We start from the raw sequence: 19186 nt of genomic DNA, 5'->3' as shown, positions 1-19186 counted from the left end.
GACTGCAGCTCTGAACCTTCTACAGGCACTTGCTCACCACCACTGACCCAAGACATTCTGTTCTGAGTTCTGTTTCTCTAGCATCTGGCTCGTGCTTCCTGTCTCGTCTCGTCTTTTCTCTCCCTCTCGCCCATGCGCTGATACGCAGAAATTATTCCATGCCCCGTTTTGCCGCCATCTTTGAGCTTCAGTTCTTTTTTGTTTACTTGGCGTACTCGCTTTGTTTACTTGGCCACGGCCTCCGCCATGGCGCACTAGTCCGTCCCAACAGCCTCACGTAATCCGCTCAATCCGTCGTGCCTTGTTCGCCCTATATTGCGCCTCGGTCTCCCTCCTCTTTTATGTACAAGTACAAGCCTGCGCTCTTGTATCACGCAGCCTTGATCCCATCCTTCTTGCCACTGCCCGGCCCCTTCAATCGCCGCCGATAAGAACCACCCGAGTCAGATCCCCCGCCATGGTCCCCTCGACGTCCCGCCCTGGAACCCCGTCTTCTTCTGCTGCGCCTCCACCACTACCCTGCTCACCTGGGTATTCGGTCGCCTCAACCACCCGGCCCGTCTCACAATACACCGTTCCGGCGCCGCCTCCCCCCCGTGCTGCTCACTCTCTCCTTACCAAAGCCGACCTTGCTCAAAGTCAAGATGCGTACGGAGACCTCCTAGCCACCGCGAAGTCGTATCGTATAGCCCTAGCCACGCTTTCATCGTCGGCCTCAGCCTTTGGTGCTGCCCTTGAGTCATGTGCCCGTCTCAAAGAAGCCCGCGCCGACGCCGTTGACGCTGTTCCTGTCGCCTCCGCTGCTGCTGCCGTTGCTAAGGGCACTTGTACTGCCGATCTACTGCTAGTGGCCGCCGGTGTGCATCAGTTGATTGCCAATCACCAGCAAATCCTGAGTGAGACGGTGTATCGGTCGTTTGAGGTGCCTTTGTTGCATGAGCTAGACAAGTGGCGGCAGGATGTTGAGGAGGAGGAAGCGGTGTATCAACGCGCTGTGGCTGAGAAAAGCCGCGATATCCGACGTTTGGAAGCAGATGGACTGAAGCTGCATAAGCAGCGCCGCCGTCACGTCAGTGCCTTCCGTGCCCACCTTGTGCAGTTGACCCACAAGCTAGACGGCCTGACATCCTTACACAGCGCCCATGCCACTACGTTGCTGCGCGAGAGCCAGCACGCCAGCGCCGCCATCGTCGACTCTGCCTGTAGCCTGGTGCGCGCCGAAGTAGACATCTTTGATGCGCTCGCGCGCAAGGGCTGGGCTGGTGGTGGCCTGGATGATGTCCTAGAGAAGGGTCAGGATCTGTTTGCGCCTGACGATGAGGCCTTGCGGGGAACACTAGCTGATACCGGGGGTGTCTTGCTAGGTGCGTCAGCATCCGCAGCCAGTCTGCTTCATACTGCTACGCCAACTGCTGGTACACCAACTGCCGAACCCGCGCTATTCAGTATCTTGCCACCCATGAGCATTCTTGCAGCTGATGTTGCTGAGACTGCTTCAGTATCCGTATCTGCTGCTGCATCGCCACCACCAAATTGCGGAAGCCCTGGAGATGACTCATTTATGGCTGGCGCTGAATTCAATCGCTCACGTGGCGTCCGCCCATTTTCACCAGTACTCATACGTCGCCATGAAGCTGATACACCCGATGGTTTAGGTCCACTGGCAGGATCACCTATAGTTGGACCTGATTCTTTATTGCCTAGGGCTACAAGCCCAGAAATACTGGGAGCTACAGACGATGATCGACCAGAGCGCGAACAAAGTCCTGGCACGGCGTGCTGTGTGTCACCAGCGCCGAGTGGGAACATTAGCATACGGCATACCAGGCCTGCCGCTGATGGGAGTGATGGCGGAGTTGAAGATTAAAATCATTCTATCATTTTGTGTTTCTTTGGTTTTTCTCCATCATCGGGCTTGGGAACGGCGTTCTTTATATTGGTGTTATTGCGTTTTCTCATACATGGTGCAGGACAATATCTTTCCCGCAATATATACAGATCCGACCTCATCCAACGTTGTGAGTGTGAGTGTGAAATTTTTTGACCCGACTTTATTTGACGTGACTAAACTACGCGAAAAGCATTACACGGTTCGCCGCGAGGCGGACACAAGCCCTCTCGGGCCTGCAAAAACAAAAGATTCGATTTGATTGTCTTTATTTTACCTGTCTACTCGCGAGGTATTCTCGGCATACGACAGGGGACTACAAGTAGTACCAGAAATTACATACAAAAACAGAAGTCAAAATCCAAACCATGCATGCAGAAACCACCCACACAAAGTGTAATGACAGGAGGTCTCCCACCTGCCCAGCGCAGAGGCTGTCATTTGTCCACAAGACCCAGAGTCCTGGTCTCACCGCCAATGTAGTGATAAAAATATTTGTGCAAAATAAGAAAAAAGGGGGGTTGGCGGCGTATTTACGCCAAAGGGTTGGTAGCGCGGTTGCGCGAAAAAAGATTGGGCCCCAGAGGCTAAGCTGCCCCGGGCAGGGTCGGACCAGGCGGTGGAGGGTCGGGTGGAGGGCGAACTGGGGAGTCCCCTTCCTGCGGGACCATTCCCGTTACCGCACGGTGGTGTGCTAGAAGCACCGGAGGACTCTTGGCTGCTTTAGATGCCAGCCAGATGGCTCCACTCTTGGTGGCTATGAGCTTCTGGAAGAAGCCCTTAGACATCCGTTGAGGGTTGCGGGGGCAGACCCAAATGTGCTCCGGGGTGGTCTCAGCGTCGCAGAGGGGGCAGGTTAGCACAGCGTTCAAGTGATTGAAGCGGCGGTGGTAGTCTGCGTAATCTCCGTGACCAGAAAGTGCTGTCAGGACAGCGCGGGCGAGCTTGCGCTCAGTGTCGTCAAGAAGGCTTTTCCAGGCCTTCTTAGGAGCCTCGAGAGGTCGGCTCAGGTGCGGTCTGTTTGCACAACCTTCATTCGACCACCAGGTGCGGAACTCAGTGGTGATGCAGGCGCGGAAATGGCTGCGGGCCCAGGAAAGAGACATCCCTACGGGCGTGTAGGCCCTCTCGGCGCCTATCTTGGCTTGTCGGTCCGCGAGCTCGTTGCCCCAGACGTCGGAGTGTCCCGGGACCCAAATCACTTCCACAGCGGGGGCACCATCTGGCCACGGTCTAGGACCTGGGTGGTCAGGGCTTTGGCCAATCCAGTCGGCGCAAATCGTTTGGGCCCTCCGGAGAAGCTCTTCGGAGGTTCCGGGCTTCGCGCCCCATGTCGTGAGGCGGTACACCGCGGCGAGGTTGTCGGAGCAGACCCAGACCTTGCGGCACTGTGGTTTCACCCACGAGTCTACTTTTTCCAGGGCTCTGGCAATGGCCATCACCTCGGCGTCATGAACCTCGGCGTGGAAAGGAATCGGGCAGTTGCCCGTGTCCAGGACTGTCTCGTCCCGAATGATCGCCCACCCAGCGCCGACCCGGCCCTCTCCCAGCTTGGATCCGTCTGTGTATATCCAGAGGTCCGAGGGGGAAGAGGAGCGTACCAAGGCTAGGTGCGCCGCAGCTGCAGCCTTCTTGTCACCCTGTAAATGGGGGCGAGATGATGCAGGCGCGCCCGTGAAGGGGGCCGGGTAGTTTGTGGCCAGGCTGTGCGGGAGCAGCATCTTGAGCCTCCCTATTCTACCCCAGTTTGTGGCTGTCGTTCCGAGCGGGTGGTTTGGCTGCGCGAGAGTGGCCCTAAGTCCGGCCGAACCAAGGCGGCTGTCTAGGACAAAACTCATTGGCGGGAAACCGGACGCTAGGTTGTATATAGCGCATGGGGTTGTGCAATATAGCGGGAGTGCCGCACGCAGACCTCGGCGGACTGTGCGATCCAGGAGTGCCACGGCCTGCTTCAGCCCACGGGGTTGGCTAGTTGTCCCGGCTCCGTGGTTCCACCAGACGGCGGCGGCGTAGGCGAGCTTGTTCACCACACAAGAGCGGACTGCCGTGAGGGCGCCTTTCACCGGGGCCCCCTTCCAGCAACCAGACAGAATCTGAATGCCGCGTATGGTGGGTGCCGTCCTCTGGGCGACGTCGCGGATGTGCGGCACGAAGGACAGGTTGCGTGACCAACGCACGCCGAGCCATCGTAGGGTATCCTTGGGGTCTATGGCATCTAGTGAGCCGCTATCGGGGAGTAGAAGACCCGGGTTTTGGCCGTGGCGCTTGCGCGTCACGTGGAGGAGTTCCGACTTGGCAAGGTCGAGCATCATGCCGTTCCTCACACACCAGTTGTTGACAATGTTGAGGGTGTGGGACAGCACCGAGCAGTTGGCTGCCAGAGACGAGCCTGAGCTGACCAGGCAGCCGTCGTCCGCATAGCCGCGGAGGGAGCACGGGAGGGCCATCCTGAAGAGTGGTGCCATGAAGAGCATGAACAAGATGGGAGAAATTGGCGAGCCTTGGGGTAGGCTCCCTCCTGTGGGCTGAAGATCGTCAACGCCATCGAGCACCAACGAGGCCTTGCGGTCCGAGAGGAACGAGGATACCCATCGGCATGTCTCGGCCGGGCAATCCAGATCGACCAGACGTTGTACCATGCGGTGCGGCTGCACTGCATCAAAAGCTCCCTTGACATCGAACGTCAAGACTGAGGATTCCATCTGGCGGTCCATGTAGTACTCTAGAGACTCAACCAGACTCAGACACATGTCTTCGGCGCTACGCCCAGGCACCGCCCCAGCGTAGTTGTCCCCAATGTGTCCCTTCTCTAGGGCCCAGAGCGAGAGTCGGCGGGCAACAATCCTTTCCAAGCACTTGGCCAGAGTTGGCAGCAGCGAGATGAGCCGGTAGGAGCGCGGCGACGACCGGTCCTTCTTGTTTGGCTTGGCGAGGGCAATCACCTTCGCTTGCTTGAAGGGGGAAGGGTGGAGCCCCCAGGAAAAACTGACCTTGAAAAGATAAGTGATCTGCTTCCCCAGAGCGGGCCAGGCTAGCTTCAGGGCGTTGTTGGAGAGGCTGTCTAGACCGGGCGCGGTGTTCTGAGGCTTCCACAAAGCAGCTTTGACCTCGTGCTTCGTGATCGGCTCGGTCCCGACTGGGGCTTGCGACAAGTCTGGAGGGGGCAAGTCACCCGGGCGAGAGGATGGCATATGCACGCTGCGGAGAAGTGCAATCTTCTCTGTGGTGTCCTGCACCGTGGCTTCTGCACCCTCTACCGGCGCTAGCGCTGGCGATGGTCGAGCGGGCGGTTTAGTTCTCCACTTGACAATCTGGAAAATGTCTCGCGCTTGCGTGGCCTTGGCGACCCTGTTGTCGTAGAAGTTTCCCGCAGCTTTCTTGAGGACCATGCCCAGCCGCTTCTTGGCTTCTCTGCGATCCTTTCTCGCCTCCCGTTCCGCAGTCTCTGAGTCGGCGTTGTTGACACGGTGCTTGGCTGACTGCTGTTCTGCGCTTGCCTCCCTGCAATCTTTGTCCCACCAGGGGAAACTTTTGGCCTTGCCGAGCGACCTGGGTGTCGACGCGTCGAGGGCTCCGAGAATGACTTCCTGAAGAGTCCGTGCGAAGTCATCCACGTGTTGAGTTTTTTCCGCCCGGGACAAAGGTCTCCTGCGTATACCTGCGACTAGGGCGTCCATCAAGGGCACCCCCGCTTTGCAGGCTGCAGTGAACTTCTTCCTGTCCATCTTGTCCATGACGAGTCGCCCAGGAGGGGCTGCAGCCGTCGGCTGGTCGGCAAGTGGCAGAGTAATTGTCATTGGGAAATGGTCGCTCCCGCAGGTGTACTCGTCTCTGAGCTCGGCGGTCGCGCCTAGCGCGAACAAAGGCGCCGAGAAGATCGCCAGGTCAATGACGCTGCCTGACTCGTGGGTGGGTTCTCCATCAGCGTTACCGAGCAGCAGTGCCCTCTCTTCCATCCATGACAGCAGGAGCTCTGCATCCAGATCGTCCGAGGCGCTACGGGGGTTCCAAGCACTGTGGTGTAGGTTGAAATCCCCAGTAATCACCGAGCGTGGTCCCGGCTGCATCCTTGTGAGAAGGTGAAGCGCTTCGCCCGTGCGGGAAGAACCTGCCCCCGCGTTGTAGAGGTTGACGATGGTGTATGAGTGTCCTCCGTGTACCACCTCAACCATGACCATGTCTGGGTGCTCCTCCCTCATGTACGCCTTCTGGAAGCGAAGACCGCGCCTATTTGTCGATACGTATGTGGCAACTCGGGGTTTCGAGCGCCAGTTACCCTCCGGGACAATTGCCTGATAGGAGGGGTGTCTGGGAAACGTTCTGTTCCCCGGATCTGCGCCTGACGGGGCCTCTTGGAGGCAGACCACGTTCACCTGGTCTTCATGCGCCTTCTGTAGCAACGCCTGTGCACAGGTCCAGGACCTCTGTACATTCGCCGAAATTATGTTCAGTACTGTAGAGTTAGGGTTTCCTAACATTTACAGAACTTCCTCGACGTTGTCGTCTACCTGCATTGAGTCCTGTGTTTCAGAGGATTCGCTGGAGGTGGGCAGGGAGGAGGGCTGGCTGGGCGACGAGGAGACGGAGGATGGGGGAGCCTGGGGGCTTGAAGGGCTCTTGTCCTGTGTCGACGGCTGGGGCTGGGTGGTGGTGTTGTCGGCCACGAGTGGCGCTTGGGCGGGCTTAGGGGACGGTACCTTGTCTCCCTGGGCGGCGGCTGCCGGGGTCGAGGACGACGTCACGGTGTCGGCCGGGCATTTGCGGTCAAAGTGGCGGGCCCGGCAGCGTGTGCAGAACGGGAAACGCTCCAGGGTGTTGTCAGGGGAGACCATGTGCAGCTCTCCGAGTGTCGCTACGCGACGGGGAACCGCAGACGGGGCCACAAGGCCTTCGTGGAAGGCGATGTGGGCGCGGAAGGTGGGCACGCCCGCCTTGCCAACGTACTTCGACAGCGTGGCGCTGGCGGAGACGACTCCAAAGGCCTGTTCGATATCCTGACGGACATCGTCTAGGGTGACCCGGTGGAGCATCACGGCGCCAGGGGTCTTGGGGTCCTCGACCGTGATCGAGGTTGGCAGTCCGTGTACGATGTACTTGGACCAAGCGTCCCTCTTGTGGACCTTCTCCGCAGTCAGGTTGGCGCGGATGCGCTCAGCGTGGCTGAGGAATTTGCCGACGTCACGGACGGCTGTCAGGGCAAAGCCCGTCTTGGTGGCGGTGGCGGTGCCTGCGCCCTCGCCGCGGGGGATGCCCGCGTTGGCCTTCGTTACGATGTAAGCCGGCGAGAGCTTCCGGAGGGGGGAATCGGTGGGCACAACCACGAAGAGGCGGTTGTCGGCGGGGGTGGCCTTTTCAGGGACCACGCTGGCTTTGCCCTGTCTGGGCTTGGGGGCTCCGGCCGAGGGAGCCGCGGGCTGGGCAGCCTTGGACGCTTTTTTGCCCTTGCGGGCGACGGTGCTCCAGGATTCCTTATCCAAGGACTCGGTGGGCGCTGCGGGAGCGGCAGCAGGGGGGTCGCGGGCTGATGGTGCCTCTGACGGGGTCGATGGGCGGGCGGGGCGCTCGCGTTGCGGCGCCGGGGAGGGGGTCGTGTCGCGAGGGGCACGGTTGGGGGGAGGCTGGGGCGCGCCTGTCATGGCGTGCTGGAGGGTGTCTAGAAGACCCTGTTGCAGGAAGTCTAGAAGTTTGCGCGTCGACTCGTGCGCGCTGGCCTGCGGGGCCATTGCGGCCAGGCAGTTGTCGGCCATGGCCGAGAAAGTGTTCAGCATCCTATCACGGGTTGCTGCTTCCGCGTCTTTCTGGTTGCGGAGGGCGTCGGCTAGAGCCTTTACGGGGCCGACGGGGAGCGAGATGGGAGCGTAGTGAGCCTCTTGGGGGAGGGGCGCGTCTTCGCTCCTGACGCGTTTTGCGCCTGTCGCGACGCGCGCGACGGAAGAGGGGAGCCCCTAAGGGGCCTGGCCGGCGAGGTTCGGCGAGAACGACGCGGAGGAGGGGACAGTGGTGGGCACGGGGGAGGGGTCGCTGGCGGGCGAGGTGGCCTGCGCATACGTCAATGACGGAGGCGCGGACGCGGGCGCGGCGGGCGCGGGCGCGTGGACGGACGCGATCATCTTAGGGATGACAGGACCTGCCGGGGGCGAAAATAAAGTAAAGTAGTTTGCAATAATGGTAGCTGTTAGCTTGGTCGAAATGTCGAAGGTGCCCTCTGAAAATGGAGGAAAATGTTGGTGAATGAAAATGTATATCGTTTGATTGATTGATTCTTTATTTACCTGGCAGCAGCATTAGGATCGTGTTGCTGTCCTCGTGAGACCCTCAGCATAGGCTCGAGGGGGGGGAGGCCGACCTCAAAGGTACCCCCCCGAGGGTTGTAGGAGGGAAGGTTGCGAAAAACCACGGCCAGATGAGCCTCCAGAAGTCTGGTGATCGTGGGACCGGAAGAAAGAAAAGTTGGCAGAAAGGATTGGCGTAACTTCAGCATGCGCGAAGGACGAGCTTATGAATTTAGTCACGGGACCCAAAGAGAGCGTCAGAAATAGGGTTAATTCCAACTTCACGATTGAAAAAGAAGAACCTCATCATTGAGGAGGAAATGTGAATTGCCTTCAAGCGGATTTGAACCGCTGACCTCGACATTACTAGTGTCGCGCTCTGCCAACTGAGCTATGAAGGCTGACTTCGTTGGAAAGTTTGTTGAAAAAGCAGCTTTATAGGATACCTGTGTGGGGTCGGGGGAGAATCTTTCCGCTAAAAATCACAAGGTGACAAGGGAGAATTCCCATGACACAACCCCCCCCCCCCACTGACAACAAGTCAACGTCAAAGGCAAATCTTTCCTCATACTGTCTGCAGCATTTCTCACCGAGTTCGCTTACCTTCAAAACACAAGTAGCAACAAGACAGCTGCGTCTCTTTCCCACCCACCCCTCATGTCAGCCAAGGTCATTCTCGTCACCGGTGCCAGCCGTGGTATCGGTTTCAGCATAGCTCAAGCTCTTATTGCGGCCAACCACAAAGTCGTAGTCACCGCACGCAGTGCCGGTGAGCTTGCAAAGCTGAAGCAGACAGCCCCTGATCGTGTGGCGTACTTGGTTGGTGACATGGCAGATTTTTCGGTACGTGCTGGAGACAATGTCGTGTCACGAGAACCGTCCGAGTGCTGTTCCATATGGATCTGACTAGATCTGACTGACTAACTGCTGTTACATAGCTTGCTTCTCGGCTGGTTGATCTCGCCGTGGCTACATTTGGTGGCCTTGATGGTGTCGTCGTAAACCACGGCTTGCTTGCGCCTGTCAAAAAGCTTGCCGATGCCCCTCTTGAAGAGTGGAAGTCCCTGTATGACATCAACGTGTTTAGTGGTGTTGCTCTGGTATGTCCCTCAGCGCGCTCCCTTTCTCAAACGCATGTTGTCAAGGGTTACATATTGACTCCTCTCACGTAATACACCAGGCCAAATTTGCCATCCCGGCGCTGCGTACATCCAAAGGCATGATGCTTTGGATCTCATCAGGTGCTGCCACCAACAACTACATCAGCTGGGGCGCTTACGGCTCGTCCAAAGCGGCTGTCAATTCGCTTTCGGCTCATCTGGCGGCCGAGGAGCCGGATATCACAAGTTTTGCCCTGGCACCCGGTGTTGTCGCCACCGATATGCAGGCGCAAATCCGGGCGTCTGACCAGATGGACGCCAAGCAGCTGGCGCGTTTTGTTGACTTGCACGAGACCGACAAATTGCTGAAGCCCGAATGGGTGGGCAGCGTTGTGGCAAACATTGTCACAAAGCAGGATAAAGAATTGAATGGAAAGGTTCTTCGGTATGTATATTTTGGTGTAACACGGATCATGATTTTGTGTGGACTTGGACGTTCAATGGCTGACTTGATATTCTTTTCTCGTACAGTATTACCGACCCTACGCTGGCTTCATATGCCCCGTAAACCAACGAATACCTACGTGTATACATGTGTGTAATTGAGCGATAGATTCTAGTTTTCTTTACACGACGTTAGCAGGTGTGGTTTAGGACACTAGGCGCAATGTGATAAGTGTATGGGTTGGTTCCAAATCAGGCGAAAGATGAAAAGTAACTTATTCCACATGAAATTGAAAAGTTCGGATAGCACGAATGTATGTTTTACATCATTTGGAAGGGAGAGAATGTAGAGAGTTGAGCGCGGGTTTAGATAACGTACCCATTTCATATTTCTACGAATGCTAGGCTAAAGAGCACGGTTGGTCGGCTCGCCAATATCTATTTTTTTACGCAACGGTCTCCTATAAGGGTCTGAAAAGACTTGTTAGCTGTGATTCAAGAACCGAGTTCAAGCTAAAACAAACAAATGTTGATTTGGGAAGGGGATCAGAAACGTCGTTTGGCATAGACAAGTCAATCAGCATTGAGGCAGAAACCTCCATAAGCCTGGGGCGACAACTTATTCATCATAAAAGGAGGAAGAAAAGAAGGATGGTGATTTTAGAGATGGCTCTGTCTTACCTGATGAGATCTCGAGAGGGTGAGAGAAGCCAGCCACACCGATTGGACAAAGTTGCTCAGAATAAAAGCAAGTCCTTGAGGACTCGCCCGCTCGTTGAGCAACTTCTCTCGTCCCCTCTCAGGGACTGACGCCTCTGTTAGGAGGCGCCAGTTGCAATGGAATGTTGAAGAGAAGGAGAAGAAGAAGGACAAATAATATGTCCAACCGGCAACTGGCTTCAATTTATGGGCGAAGAAGTTCGAACTTTTTTCTGGGCCCACTGTCGCAGTCCTGATATATGCATATCGATAAGTCTGTACCGGGGCAGGCGGCTGGCCCTTGCTCAAGGACGGGAAGTGTGGATAAGGCGCCTCATGCGCCACGCTGCACTGCACATGTCTGAGGTGTGGCGGCACTGGCTTGTTTCTTGCCTTGCCCCCTGCAAAGCCAAAAAAACGCATGCCATATAAGCAGTTGTTTTAGTGGAGGGAAGGGGAGAGAAATAGATAAAAGAGCAACGGTTCCCTCATCTTTGGCCAGGTGTGAAGAAGAGAGACCTGGGCTTGTACTGCTTGGATCAAGCCGATTTCTTTTTATATGCAGCGATTGACATCACTGCTGGCCATCGCTCTTTTGCTCCTAAAGCATTCTGTGCACAAGCGTGCTTTTTTTTTTGGCTTTCAGACCACCAACTTGGCTTGATTTTCGGTCAACGGAAACACTTACCGAGAGGCCCTCTCTTTCGCCATGTCCGACCACGAATTTGGCAGTATGTCAGCAGCCCCCGTTCCATCCCCGCCCCCACCGGCGCCGCCGCATCGGCATCCGGACGTAAGCCGGGTTGACGCCGGGAGTGCTTCCGCTTTGCAATGCGCTGTGGCCTGTTTTCCATTTTATATATTGTCTGCTCGTCTACTGACTGATGCAGTGAGATGATGCCGCATGAAAACCAAATCACACATGACAAAACGGGACAAAAGCTGCATAGCTGCAGTCGGCGCACTTTATACACTAAACTGAACATACGAGTCCTATACTTACCATTCTCCTCAAGACAACGACGATCTCAGCCTGCCCAAGGCCACGGTGCAGAAGATTGTATCGGAGATCCTGCCGCCGTCGACGGGCATGTCCTTTGCCAAGGAGACGCGTGACCTTCTGATTGAATGTTGTGTTGAGTTTATTACGCTCGTGTCATCTGAGGCCAACGAGATCTCGGAAAAGGAGGCCAAGAAGACCATTGCCTGCGACCACATCACCAAGGCACTGGAGCAGCTGGGCTTCTCGGACTATGTCCCGGCTGTGCTAGAGGCAGCCAACGAACACAAAGAGGTCCAGAAGGTAGGTTGCAGTGGCCTTTGCTTGTGCGATTCACTGAGACTTGCTGACACGATGTTTGTGCTTTTGTAGGGCCGTGAAAAGAAGGGCAGCAAGCTGGCGTCGAGCGGTCTCTCGATGGAGGAGCTGGAAAGACTTCAGGCTGAGCAGTTTGCGGCGGCAGCTGCAAGACACACGTGACGTGGTGTGACGATGCAAAGGAGATGTTCAGAGAGTTTGGGATAGACGGTTAGGCGAGTCGATTGTTTGTTAATTCAGATGGTTAACTAGTTATGAGAACAGCAAGTCTACTTTTGCATGTGTCTGTGTCTGTGGTGCATGACATGGATGTGTATCCAACTCCTTGTAGTTAGCTAACTAACTATGTATGTATACATACAAGGAGACCGGGGAGGGACAGCTCAGGCTGCCTGATGTGGTGCGGGCGTGACCTCGTGTGTTGTGAAACGGTGACCGCTAGTTCGTAGTTGTGCACTTTCTGTGTAGAAGAAATCTAGCATCTAAGTCCCAGGCCGTTTTTCTTCTTTTTTTTTTCCTTTCTTTTTTTTTCGTTTTTTTCACATCTTCAAACACCGTTTTCTTGCTCCTTTCCAAGCAGTCTTGGTCTTATCCCCACTCAATCCATAGACAGATTAAGCTGCAGCCCTGACTGAATCTGAAGCTTAAAAGCCTAAAGCGTCCTTAGTCTTTTCTAATCTGCCATTTTATTAACACTACCTTGATTTTGCTCCAAGGTCTGCACCACAATGTCTCCCGGTGACTCTAAACACGTTTCCTATACTAAGCTTGCAAGTTTGCCCACTCTCTGCATTGCCAATTATTTTCTCAGCAGGTTCTAACACCAGCATTGCTCTAGCCTGAAAGCGAGGCGGTATGGACCCGGCTAGTCAAGTAAGTTTCATCTCACACCACATATTACATTGTGGAAGCATGGCACTTCATCTCCCGATATCCTGACTGCCCCAAAGACCTGTGACTCTTCAGCTGCCCTAACACTTTCCTCACACAGATGCACGTATGTAGACCCAACCGGCACCCAGCGCACCTGGGAGTCTGCTGAGCGTACCACACGGCCCAAGGACGGCGAGATTGACGGCGTCGGCATCGTGGCCATTCTCCAGAGAGAGAGCGGCCCCGAGATTATGCTGCAGAAGCAGTACCGCCCGCCCGTAGAGCGTGTTTGCATCGAGATCCCCGCCGGCCTGATTGACGCCGGCGAGACAGCGGAGCAGGCTGCGGTCCGCGAGCTCAAAGAGGAGACGGGCTACATCGGCACAGTCAAGGACGTGTCCCCCATCATGTTCAACGGTAAGTCTTCTAGACCCAAACTAGAGAGCGTTATGCCGTATCTAACCTGCGTTTTATAGACCCTGGCTTCTGCAACACTAACCTGCGCACTGTTCACATGACCGTCGACATGTCGCTGCCCGAGAACCAGAACCCGAAGCCGCAGCTTGAGGAGGAGGAGTTCATCGAGGTCTTCTTTGTGCCGTTAAACAATCTCTTTGCCGAGTGCAAGAGACTGGAAGCCGAAGGCTGTGCAATTGATGCGCGGATCGGAATGCTTGCTGAGGGTATCGAGGTGGCCAAGGCTTTCAAGTTGTCATAGAGAGGGGGAACTAGGCTAGGGTTTAGACTGGCGCATATACATACAAAGGGTTACCAACAAAATCAGAATATTAAAGACTTAAAAAACAAATAGGGTTAGGTTGATATTCGACAGCATCTCCAGACGGCGGTTTTCATGTAGTGTTCAAACTTGGTGAAATGTGATGATTAACTGGGGCTTGAAAAAGTTACAGACAGCTAGCCCCAAGAACTATAGTTATAGCTGATGTCTTGACGTGGTAAGCGTATCGCCATGTGGTCTGGTAGCAAGTCTTTGGCTCATAGAGACTTTTCCTGAAGAGCTGGGATGGGAGGCCCCGGTGAGTATTTTCCATCGACGGTAAGCAGAAGGTATTTCTAGAGGGCCAGCCAAGTCTGCTAGTGGTAGTTACCCTGGAGCTTCTGGCTACTATTTTGGATGAGCGCTAGATACATCCATAACTACAACCTGGAATATTACAGCCTTGCTACCAGCTAACTGTTTGCGTAGCCAGGTGTACACACAAGACATTTTGAAACTTGTAAAAACACGCGCAGAATCATGATGCAACTTTTTGATCTTGCCGCAAGACTTGCCACCCTCGACTTCTTCTCTGGAAGAACCAGAAACATGGCATCCGAAGCCGCAACAGTCGCCGACCCACCCCCGCGAGAGCGCCGAACCACTCTCCAAGACGTTCTAGAAGTGCGCGAGCTGTTTACCGAGGAGCTCAAGCTGCCGATGGAGCTTGTTGACCAAATCCTAGACATGGGCGAGTTCTGGCCCAGCTCGCAGGCGCGCACGTCCCAGTCGTATGCCGTCATGCAGCGTCACAGCGACGTTCCTGGCTTCGATGGCAACTTGCTTGTGGTGAGTACTTGGACACACTGCATCCATACAGTCACGGACAGTAATAGTCACGAATGTCTTCTCTTCGTGTCTCGCGATTCCCTCGTCCCGTGAGGCGAGGCGTTGGGGACGGGTTCTCTTGCGCACTACCCCACAAGCTTCCCCTTACGTCATACCCCTGGTTAGCCGTACGGGCAGCTGCCCATTTGCTAACAGCAGCGCTTTTGTCGATAGCTACGCACTGGGATTGTTGGAAAATGCACGCATCCCGACCAAGACGCCCTGCCACCCCAGACTTGGTCCGAGAATAACCGACCGTCGCCGCCGGCGCATCCCAACGAGGCTTTATGCACCGGCGCTGCATTCCGCACCGCACTGGGCCCCGAGATGCCGCTGCTACTCCGTCCCGTGCGCAAGATTGTGTTCACCATCTGCAGTCACGACCAGGGCTGGAGCAGCAACTACCGAGAGCCGGAAAATGAGTATGCCGGATCATACACCTGGTTCGAAGTCGGATTGGAGCGCTTTGCGCAAGGTGATGACGAGCAGATCAATGATATTCACAACCTTGCCGATACACGCACTGTTATTCCAAAGGCACTAATCGACGGCGATGTGACTAGGCTGGATCTTGGCAGGCATAGTATCCCCGATGACAACTTGATCCAGAAGAACAGGCACGCGAACAGAAAGACTACAGAACACTGCATCGAGTGGCGCTGGGACGACGACATTGAACCCGACACAAAACGCGCTACGACAGAGCTGCAGCAAAAAGGCCGCGGCCTCACAACAGGAACGGGCAAGTTTGTGCGGAGTCTGCAGGCCGGGGACATTATTACGGTGTGGGCAAAGGCGAGGTTCCCTGGCTGGCGTAACGAGGTCGAGAGTGTGGCGGTGGATGTGTACTGGGCATTTTGATTTTAACCCTAGGCTGGCGTTAGATTCCGCAGAGCAGATTATATATGCTGTAAATGTTCAATCTTCGGTGACCAACCGGCCTTGGTCTTCCACGGAGCTCGAATACCTAGTCCGTGATGATGCAAAGAAAGAGATGCTGAGCCCACATTTCCGACCTTGGCTGATTAGTAATCTGTATGTACGTACAAGAGTACAAGAAGATGGTAACTCTCACGTCTTCGACCTAGCTTAAATCACCGCCGATCACGTCATCGTACTAAGAGCCCGATAGCCACACAATGAGACAAATACGGCGACAAAGCGGTTCCGGCCATTGCTTAGTCCTGCAGCTTAGAAATTGCATTTGATGTCAAGTATAAGCCGTAGACTTTTTGTTGCCTGTCATTGACTGTTTTCTTTCCATTCACACATCCATCGCATTGGACCGTCTTCATTTCATCATCGCACACAGCGACCAACCAAAGTCCCACAATGCCTGTCCGCACCGTTCCCGTGGTACTGCAGGCTTTGCGCCTCAGCAGCAACCGGCCTCTGCATCTTTGTGGCCGGGCTCTGGCTGCTGAGTCCGGCCAAACTCCGTCCACGATCCGACGCTCTTCCACGACCACCGCCCCCCCATTGGTCTTCTCGCCGCCACCGGCACAGCCGTCTCGGACGCCCAAGTCGCCTCGGACTGCCAAGCCGTCTCCGGCTTCAAACCCCGCCATGGCGTTTCCTTGTCTCGACAAGCTGGAATCCCGTTCTGCCACACTCGAAGCCAAAACCGCCGACAGCTCTGGCCCCGAGCCATCATACACGGTCGGTGCTACCGAAACCTTCCACAGCTCTGAAGCTCTGCTACTTGACTGGGGTGGCATGCTGCCCGAGTTTGACATTGCGTATGAAACGTGGGGCACGCTGAACGCCGACAAAAGCAATGCTATTCTTTTGCACACTGGTCTTTCAGCCTCGTCGCACGCCCATTCGACACCTGCAAACCCGCAGCCAGGTTGGTGGGAGAAGTTTATTGGTCCTGGATGCGCCCTTGATACGGGCAAGTACTTTGTCATTTGCACAAACGTTATTGGCGGTTGCTTTGGATCCACGGGCCCGTCGAGCATCGACCCCGCTGACGGGGCTCACTATGCCACTCGCTTCCCCATTCTGACGCTTCAGGACATGGTGCGCGCACAGTTCCGCCTGCTTGACGATCTAGGAATTACTACGCTGTACGCCAGCGTCGGCTCTAGCATGGGTGGCATGCAGAGCTTGGCTGCCGGTGTTCTGTTCCCCGACCGGGTCAGCCGCGTGGCCAGCATCAGTGGCTGCGCGCGCTCACATCCGTACAGCATTGCTATGCGCCATACCCAGCGCCAAGTGCTGATGATGGACCCTAGATGGAACCGCGGATTCTATTATAACCGTGTACCACCGCACGCTGGCATGAAGCTGGCGCGTGAGATTGCCACTGTCACATACCGCTCAGGCCCGGAGTGGGAGCTGCGTTTCGGTCGCCGCCGGGCCGATCCGCAGAAGCCGCCGGCGCTTTGCCCAGACTTTTTGATTGAGACCTATCTCGACCATGCCGGCGAGAAATTCTGTCTAACCTATGACCCTAACAGCTTGTTGTATGTGAGCAAGGCCATGGATCTATTTGACCTCGGCGCCGAGTACCAAAAGGCAAGCGAGACGCGCCGTGCTGAACGCGAGAAGCTACTCGAGGCTGGCGAGACGCTCCCGGTCGATAGAGCCTCGTGTGGCTTGACGCTGCCCGAAAGTCCCTACACAGAGCAGCCGTCATCTGCAGCAAGCGCACCGGCTTCAAGCAATGGAGGCCCACCTGAGGACCTCGTAAATGGTCTTGCGGCGATGAAAAACACGCCGACGCTTGTGATGGGTGCTGCGAGCGATATTTTGTTCCCCTCCTGGCAGCAAAAGGAGATTGCGGATGCGCTGAAATTGACTGGGAATACCGATGTGACGCACTTTGAGCTGACGCAGGAGATGAGTATGTTTGGCCATGATACCTTCTTGTTGGATTTGAAAAATATTGGTGATAATTTGCGCAAGTTCTTGGGTTGAGAAGGTCAAGGGGATTTTACGTAGTCGAATGCATAGTTACCCTTAGTATGTATGTAGCAACTAGTTATCTGTAACTAGCTACATGGTAGTTCGCAGGTTAAGATGATAAGATGGCGTCATGGAACTTGAGAAACAAAATAATGACCTTTCTCGTATGATGTACATTGGCCAAGTTTTGATATTCTTCTGTATATACTAGTATATTGCTGTCTCCTTTTTTTTCTTCGCCATCAAAAACGGCTCTACACGTAGCCCTTGATGACGGCGGCCTCGGCGTTGAGGATGGAAGAACCGGCAGCACCAATGACAGCTGTTTTCTTTGTTAAAAATCTTCTCTTTGACTCGATTATCATGATTTGGTAATGGAAACAACTTACTGTTGTGGCTCAGCGCAACAAACTTGATGTCAAAGATGCCGCTGTCATCTTCGCGCACGCGACCAACGCTGATGCCATAACCGTTGGAAATGTTGCGGTCCAGACGCGGCTGTGGCCGGTCCTCCTCTTCAAAGACAACAATGGCAGGCTCGGGCGCCGACGGGCAGCCCAGAGTGGTAGCATCGCTGACGTATTTGCGCATGGCCTCCTTGACCTGCTCGGCCGACGGCGACGGGCGCTGGACGAAGCGCAGCGACACGCAAGCCGTGTGGCCGTCGAGCACGGGCACGCGGTTGCAGGCAGCGGAGACGCGCAGGCCAGCCTGGGTCTCAAAGGCGGTGGCGTCGGCATTGAGCGAGCCGAGAATCTTGCGCGCCTCGGTCTCCAACTTGTCCTCCTCGCCGGAGATAAAGGGCACGACGTTGTCGATCATGTCCATGGAGGAGACACCGGGATATCCAGCACCAGACACCGCCTGCATGGTGACGACCGAGACGGTGTCGACAGGGCCAAAGGCAGCCTGCAGCGCGGCGAAGGGAATAACGAGGCCGATGACGGCGCAGTTGGAGTTGCACACAAGGAAGCCCTTGTCCAGGTTGTGCACCTTGCGCTGGTGCTTGATGAGTTCCAGATGCGACAGGTTAACGGTGGGCACAACGAGGGGCACAATGGGGTCGCGACGGTAGTTCTTGGCGTTGGAGAAGACGGCGATGTTGGCGTCGCGGAACTCGGCCTCTGCACGTGGCGAGAAAAAGCGCGCGGTTAGCGAGGGCGACAACCGAGTGGACATTGGGCCCAGGGCAACGACGGAGCCATTGCGGCTGTCACTTACCAACCTCGCCGGCAACATCAGAGTTTAGGCCGGAGAAGACAATATCGCAGTCGGCAAACTCGGACGCCTTGCAGGTTCTGACGACCAGGTCGCCGACAGGGCCGATCGGCGACGCCTGCTTCCAGCGCACGGCATCCTTGTACTTCTTGCCGGCCGACTTGGGCGAGGCACCGACAGCCTGCAGCTTCAGGAAGGGGTGCTGCTGCAGTAGGAGAATGAAGCGCTGGCCGACCGAGCCAGTGCATCCGAGGACACCTAGAGCGAGGCGCTGGGTGTTAGCAAGGGCGGCAGAGAGAGGAGACACCAGGCACAGGAACAGGCGGCTGTGGGGCCGACTCACCGCACGTCTTGACGGGGTATTGCGACATGGTAGAGGAGGTTTGGTGAGTTGAGAGAGCTTTGAGGAGGCAAAGGAGACGGAAAAGCAGGACAAGCGTCTGGTGGTGGCCGTTATTTACATAGAGCCTCTGCCCAGTGACTCAACCACACTAACAGCATCTGCTGCTCTTGCGCTACAGGCCCGGTAGAGCATGGACCCGCCTAAAAATGCGTCAGTCTCTCCACCCCCCACTATCATGGTTCGATAAGCCTGCCGCTAATCGGAACGGCCTTGGCCGGTGCACCGCTATGCTGAGTCATCGTGATCTCTGGGTTGGGAGGGTTCGGTGTTAGGGTTTTGGCTCGTAGGTTACACGAGCAGAAGGATTCACTTCTTAATCACAGCCATAATCATGGGCGGACGCATGCACACCAACAAAGACTGAAGATTTGACATGTAAAAGTCGTAGATATCGTTGCTTTACAATCTACCAAACTACTATACAGCCCCATTTCTGGAGAAAATTCTAATATACA

The 19186-nt window shown here is 55.6% G+C and overlaps 9 protein-coding genes across 9 annotated transcripts; 6 read left to right on the top strand and 3 right to left on the bottom strand.

The window, feature by feature from the left end:
- Window positions 1–457: 457 nt before the first annotated feature.
- Window positions 458–1867, top strand: BROUX77_001637 (uncharacterized protein; the record flags this gene model as incomplete). The annotated part of the gene is made up of 1 exon (XM_073746088.1): window positions 458–1867. One exon carries the CDS (start codon window positions 458–460, stop codon window positions 1865–1867), a length of 1410 nt encoding a protein of 469 aa, XP_073606719.1.
- A 608-nt stretch (window positions 1868–2475) lies between these two features.
- Window positions 2476–5955, bottom strand: BROUX77_001636 (uncharacterized protein; the record flags this gene model as incomplete). Its single annotated transcript, XM_073746087.1, has 1 exon — window positions 2476–5955. The coding sequence occupies one exon, from the start codon at window positions 5953–5955 to the stop codon at window positions 2476–2478; it is 3480 nt and encodes a 1159-aa protein (XP_073606718.1).
- Window positions 5956–6366: 411 nt separating this feature from the next.
- BROUX77_001635 (uncharacterized protein) lies at window positions 6367–8173 on the bottom strand (the record flags this gene model as incomplete). The annotated part of the gene is made up of 3 exons (XM_073746086.1): window positions 6367–7833; window positions 7897–8093; window positions 8161–8173. The coding sequence occupies 3 exons, from the start codon at window positions 8171–8173 to the stop codon at window positions 6367–6369; spliced, it is 1677 nt and encodes a 558-aa protein (XP_073606717.1).
- A 644-nt stretch (window positions 8174–8817) lies between these two features.
- BROUX77_001634 (uncharacterized protein) lies at window positions 8818–9828 on the top strand (the record flags this gene model as incomplete). Its single annotated transcript, XM_073746085.1, has 4 exons — window positions 8818–9003; window positions 9099–9260; window positions 9341–9705; window positions 9792–9828. 4 exons carry the CDS (start codon window positions 8818–8820, stop codon window positions 9826–9828), a joined length of 750 nt encoding a protein of 249 aa, XP_073606716.1.
- Window positions 9829–11112: 1284 nt separating this feature from the next.
- BROUX77_001633 (uncharacterized protein) lies at window positions 11113–11883 on the top strand (the record flags this gene model as incomplete). Its single annotated transcript, XM_073746084.1, has 3 exons — window positions 11113–11134; window positions 11420–11706; window positions 11776–11883. 3 exons carry the CDS (start codon window positions 11113–11115, stop codon window positions 11881–11883), a joined length of 417 nt encoding a protein of 138 aa, XP_073606715.1.
- Window positions 11884–12449: 566 nt separating this feature from the next.
- On the top strand, window positions 12450–13312 carry BROUX77_001632 (uncharacterized protein; the record flags this gene model as incomplete). Its single annotated transcript, XM_073746083.1, has 4 exons — window positions 12450–12491; window positions 12560–12594; window positions 12713–13011; window positions 13071–13312. 4 exons carry the CDS (start codon window positions 12450–12452, stop codon window positions 13310–13312), a joined length of 618 nt encoding a protein of 205 aa, XP_073606714.1.
- A 609-nt stretch (window positions 13313–13921) lies between these two features.
- Window positions 13922–15061, top strand: BROUX77_001631 (uncharacterized protein; the record flags this gene model as incomplete). The annotated part of the gene is made up of 2 exons (XM_073746082.1): window positions 13922–14161; window positions 14375–15061. The coding sequence occupies 2 exons, from the start codon at window positions 13922–13924 to the stop codon at window positions 15059–15061; spliced, it is 927 nt and encodes a 308-aa protein (XP_073606713.1).
- Window positions 15062–15532: 471 nt separating this feature from the next.
- Window positions 15533–17122, top strand: BROUX77_001630 (uncharacterized protein; the record flags this gene model as incomplete). The annotated part of the gene is made up of 1 exon (XM_073746081.1): window positions 15533–17122. One exon carries the CDS (start codon window positions 15533–15535, stop codon window positions 17120–17122), a length of 1590 nt encoding a protein of 529 aa, XP_073606712.1.
- A 242-nt stretch (window positions 17123–17364) lies between these two features.
- On the bottom strand, window positions 17365–18699 carry BROUX77_001629 (uncharacterized protein; the record flags this gene model as incomplete). Its single annotated transcript, XM_073746080.1, has 4 exons — window positions 17365–17432; window positions 17500–18234; window positions 18332–18586; window positions 18672–18699. The coding sequence occupies 4 exons, from the start codon at window positions 18697–18699 to the stop codon at window positions 17365–17367; spliced, it is 1086 nt and encodes a 361-aa protein (XP_073606711.1).
- Window positions 18700–19186: the final 487 nt, after the last annotated feature.

This window comes from Berkeleyomyces rouxiae (assembly GCF_048999995.1).
Source record: "Berkeleyomyces rouxiae strain 22BRR77 chromosome Unknown BrBRR77_ptg000002l, whole genome shotgun sequence".
NCBI lineage: Eukaryota > Fungi > Ascomycota > Sordariomycetes > Microascales > Ceratocystidaceae > Berkeleyomyces > Berkeleyomyces rouxiae.
Note: the sequence above shows the minus strand (reverse complement) of the source record. Positions and strands in the feature narration are given on the sequence as shown.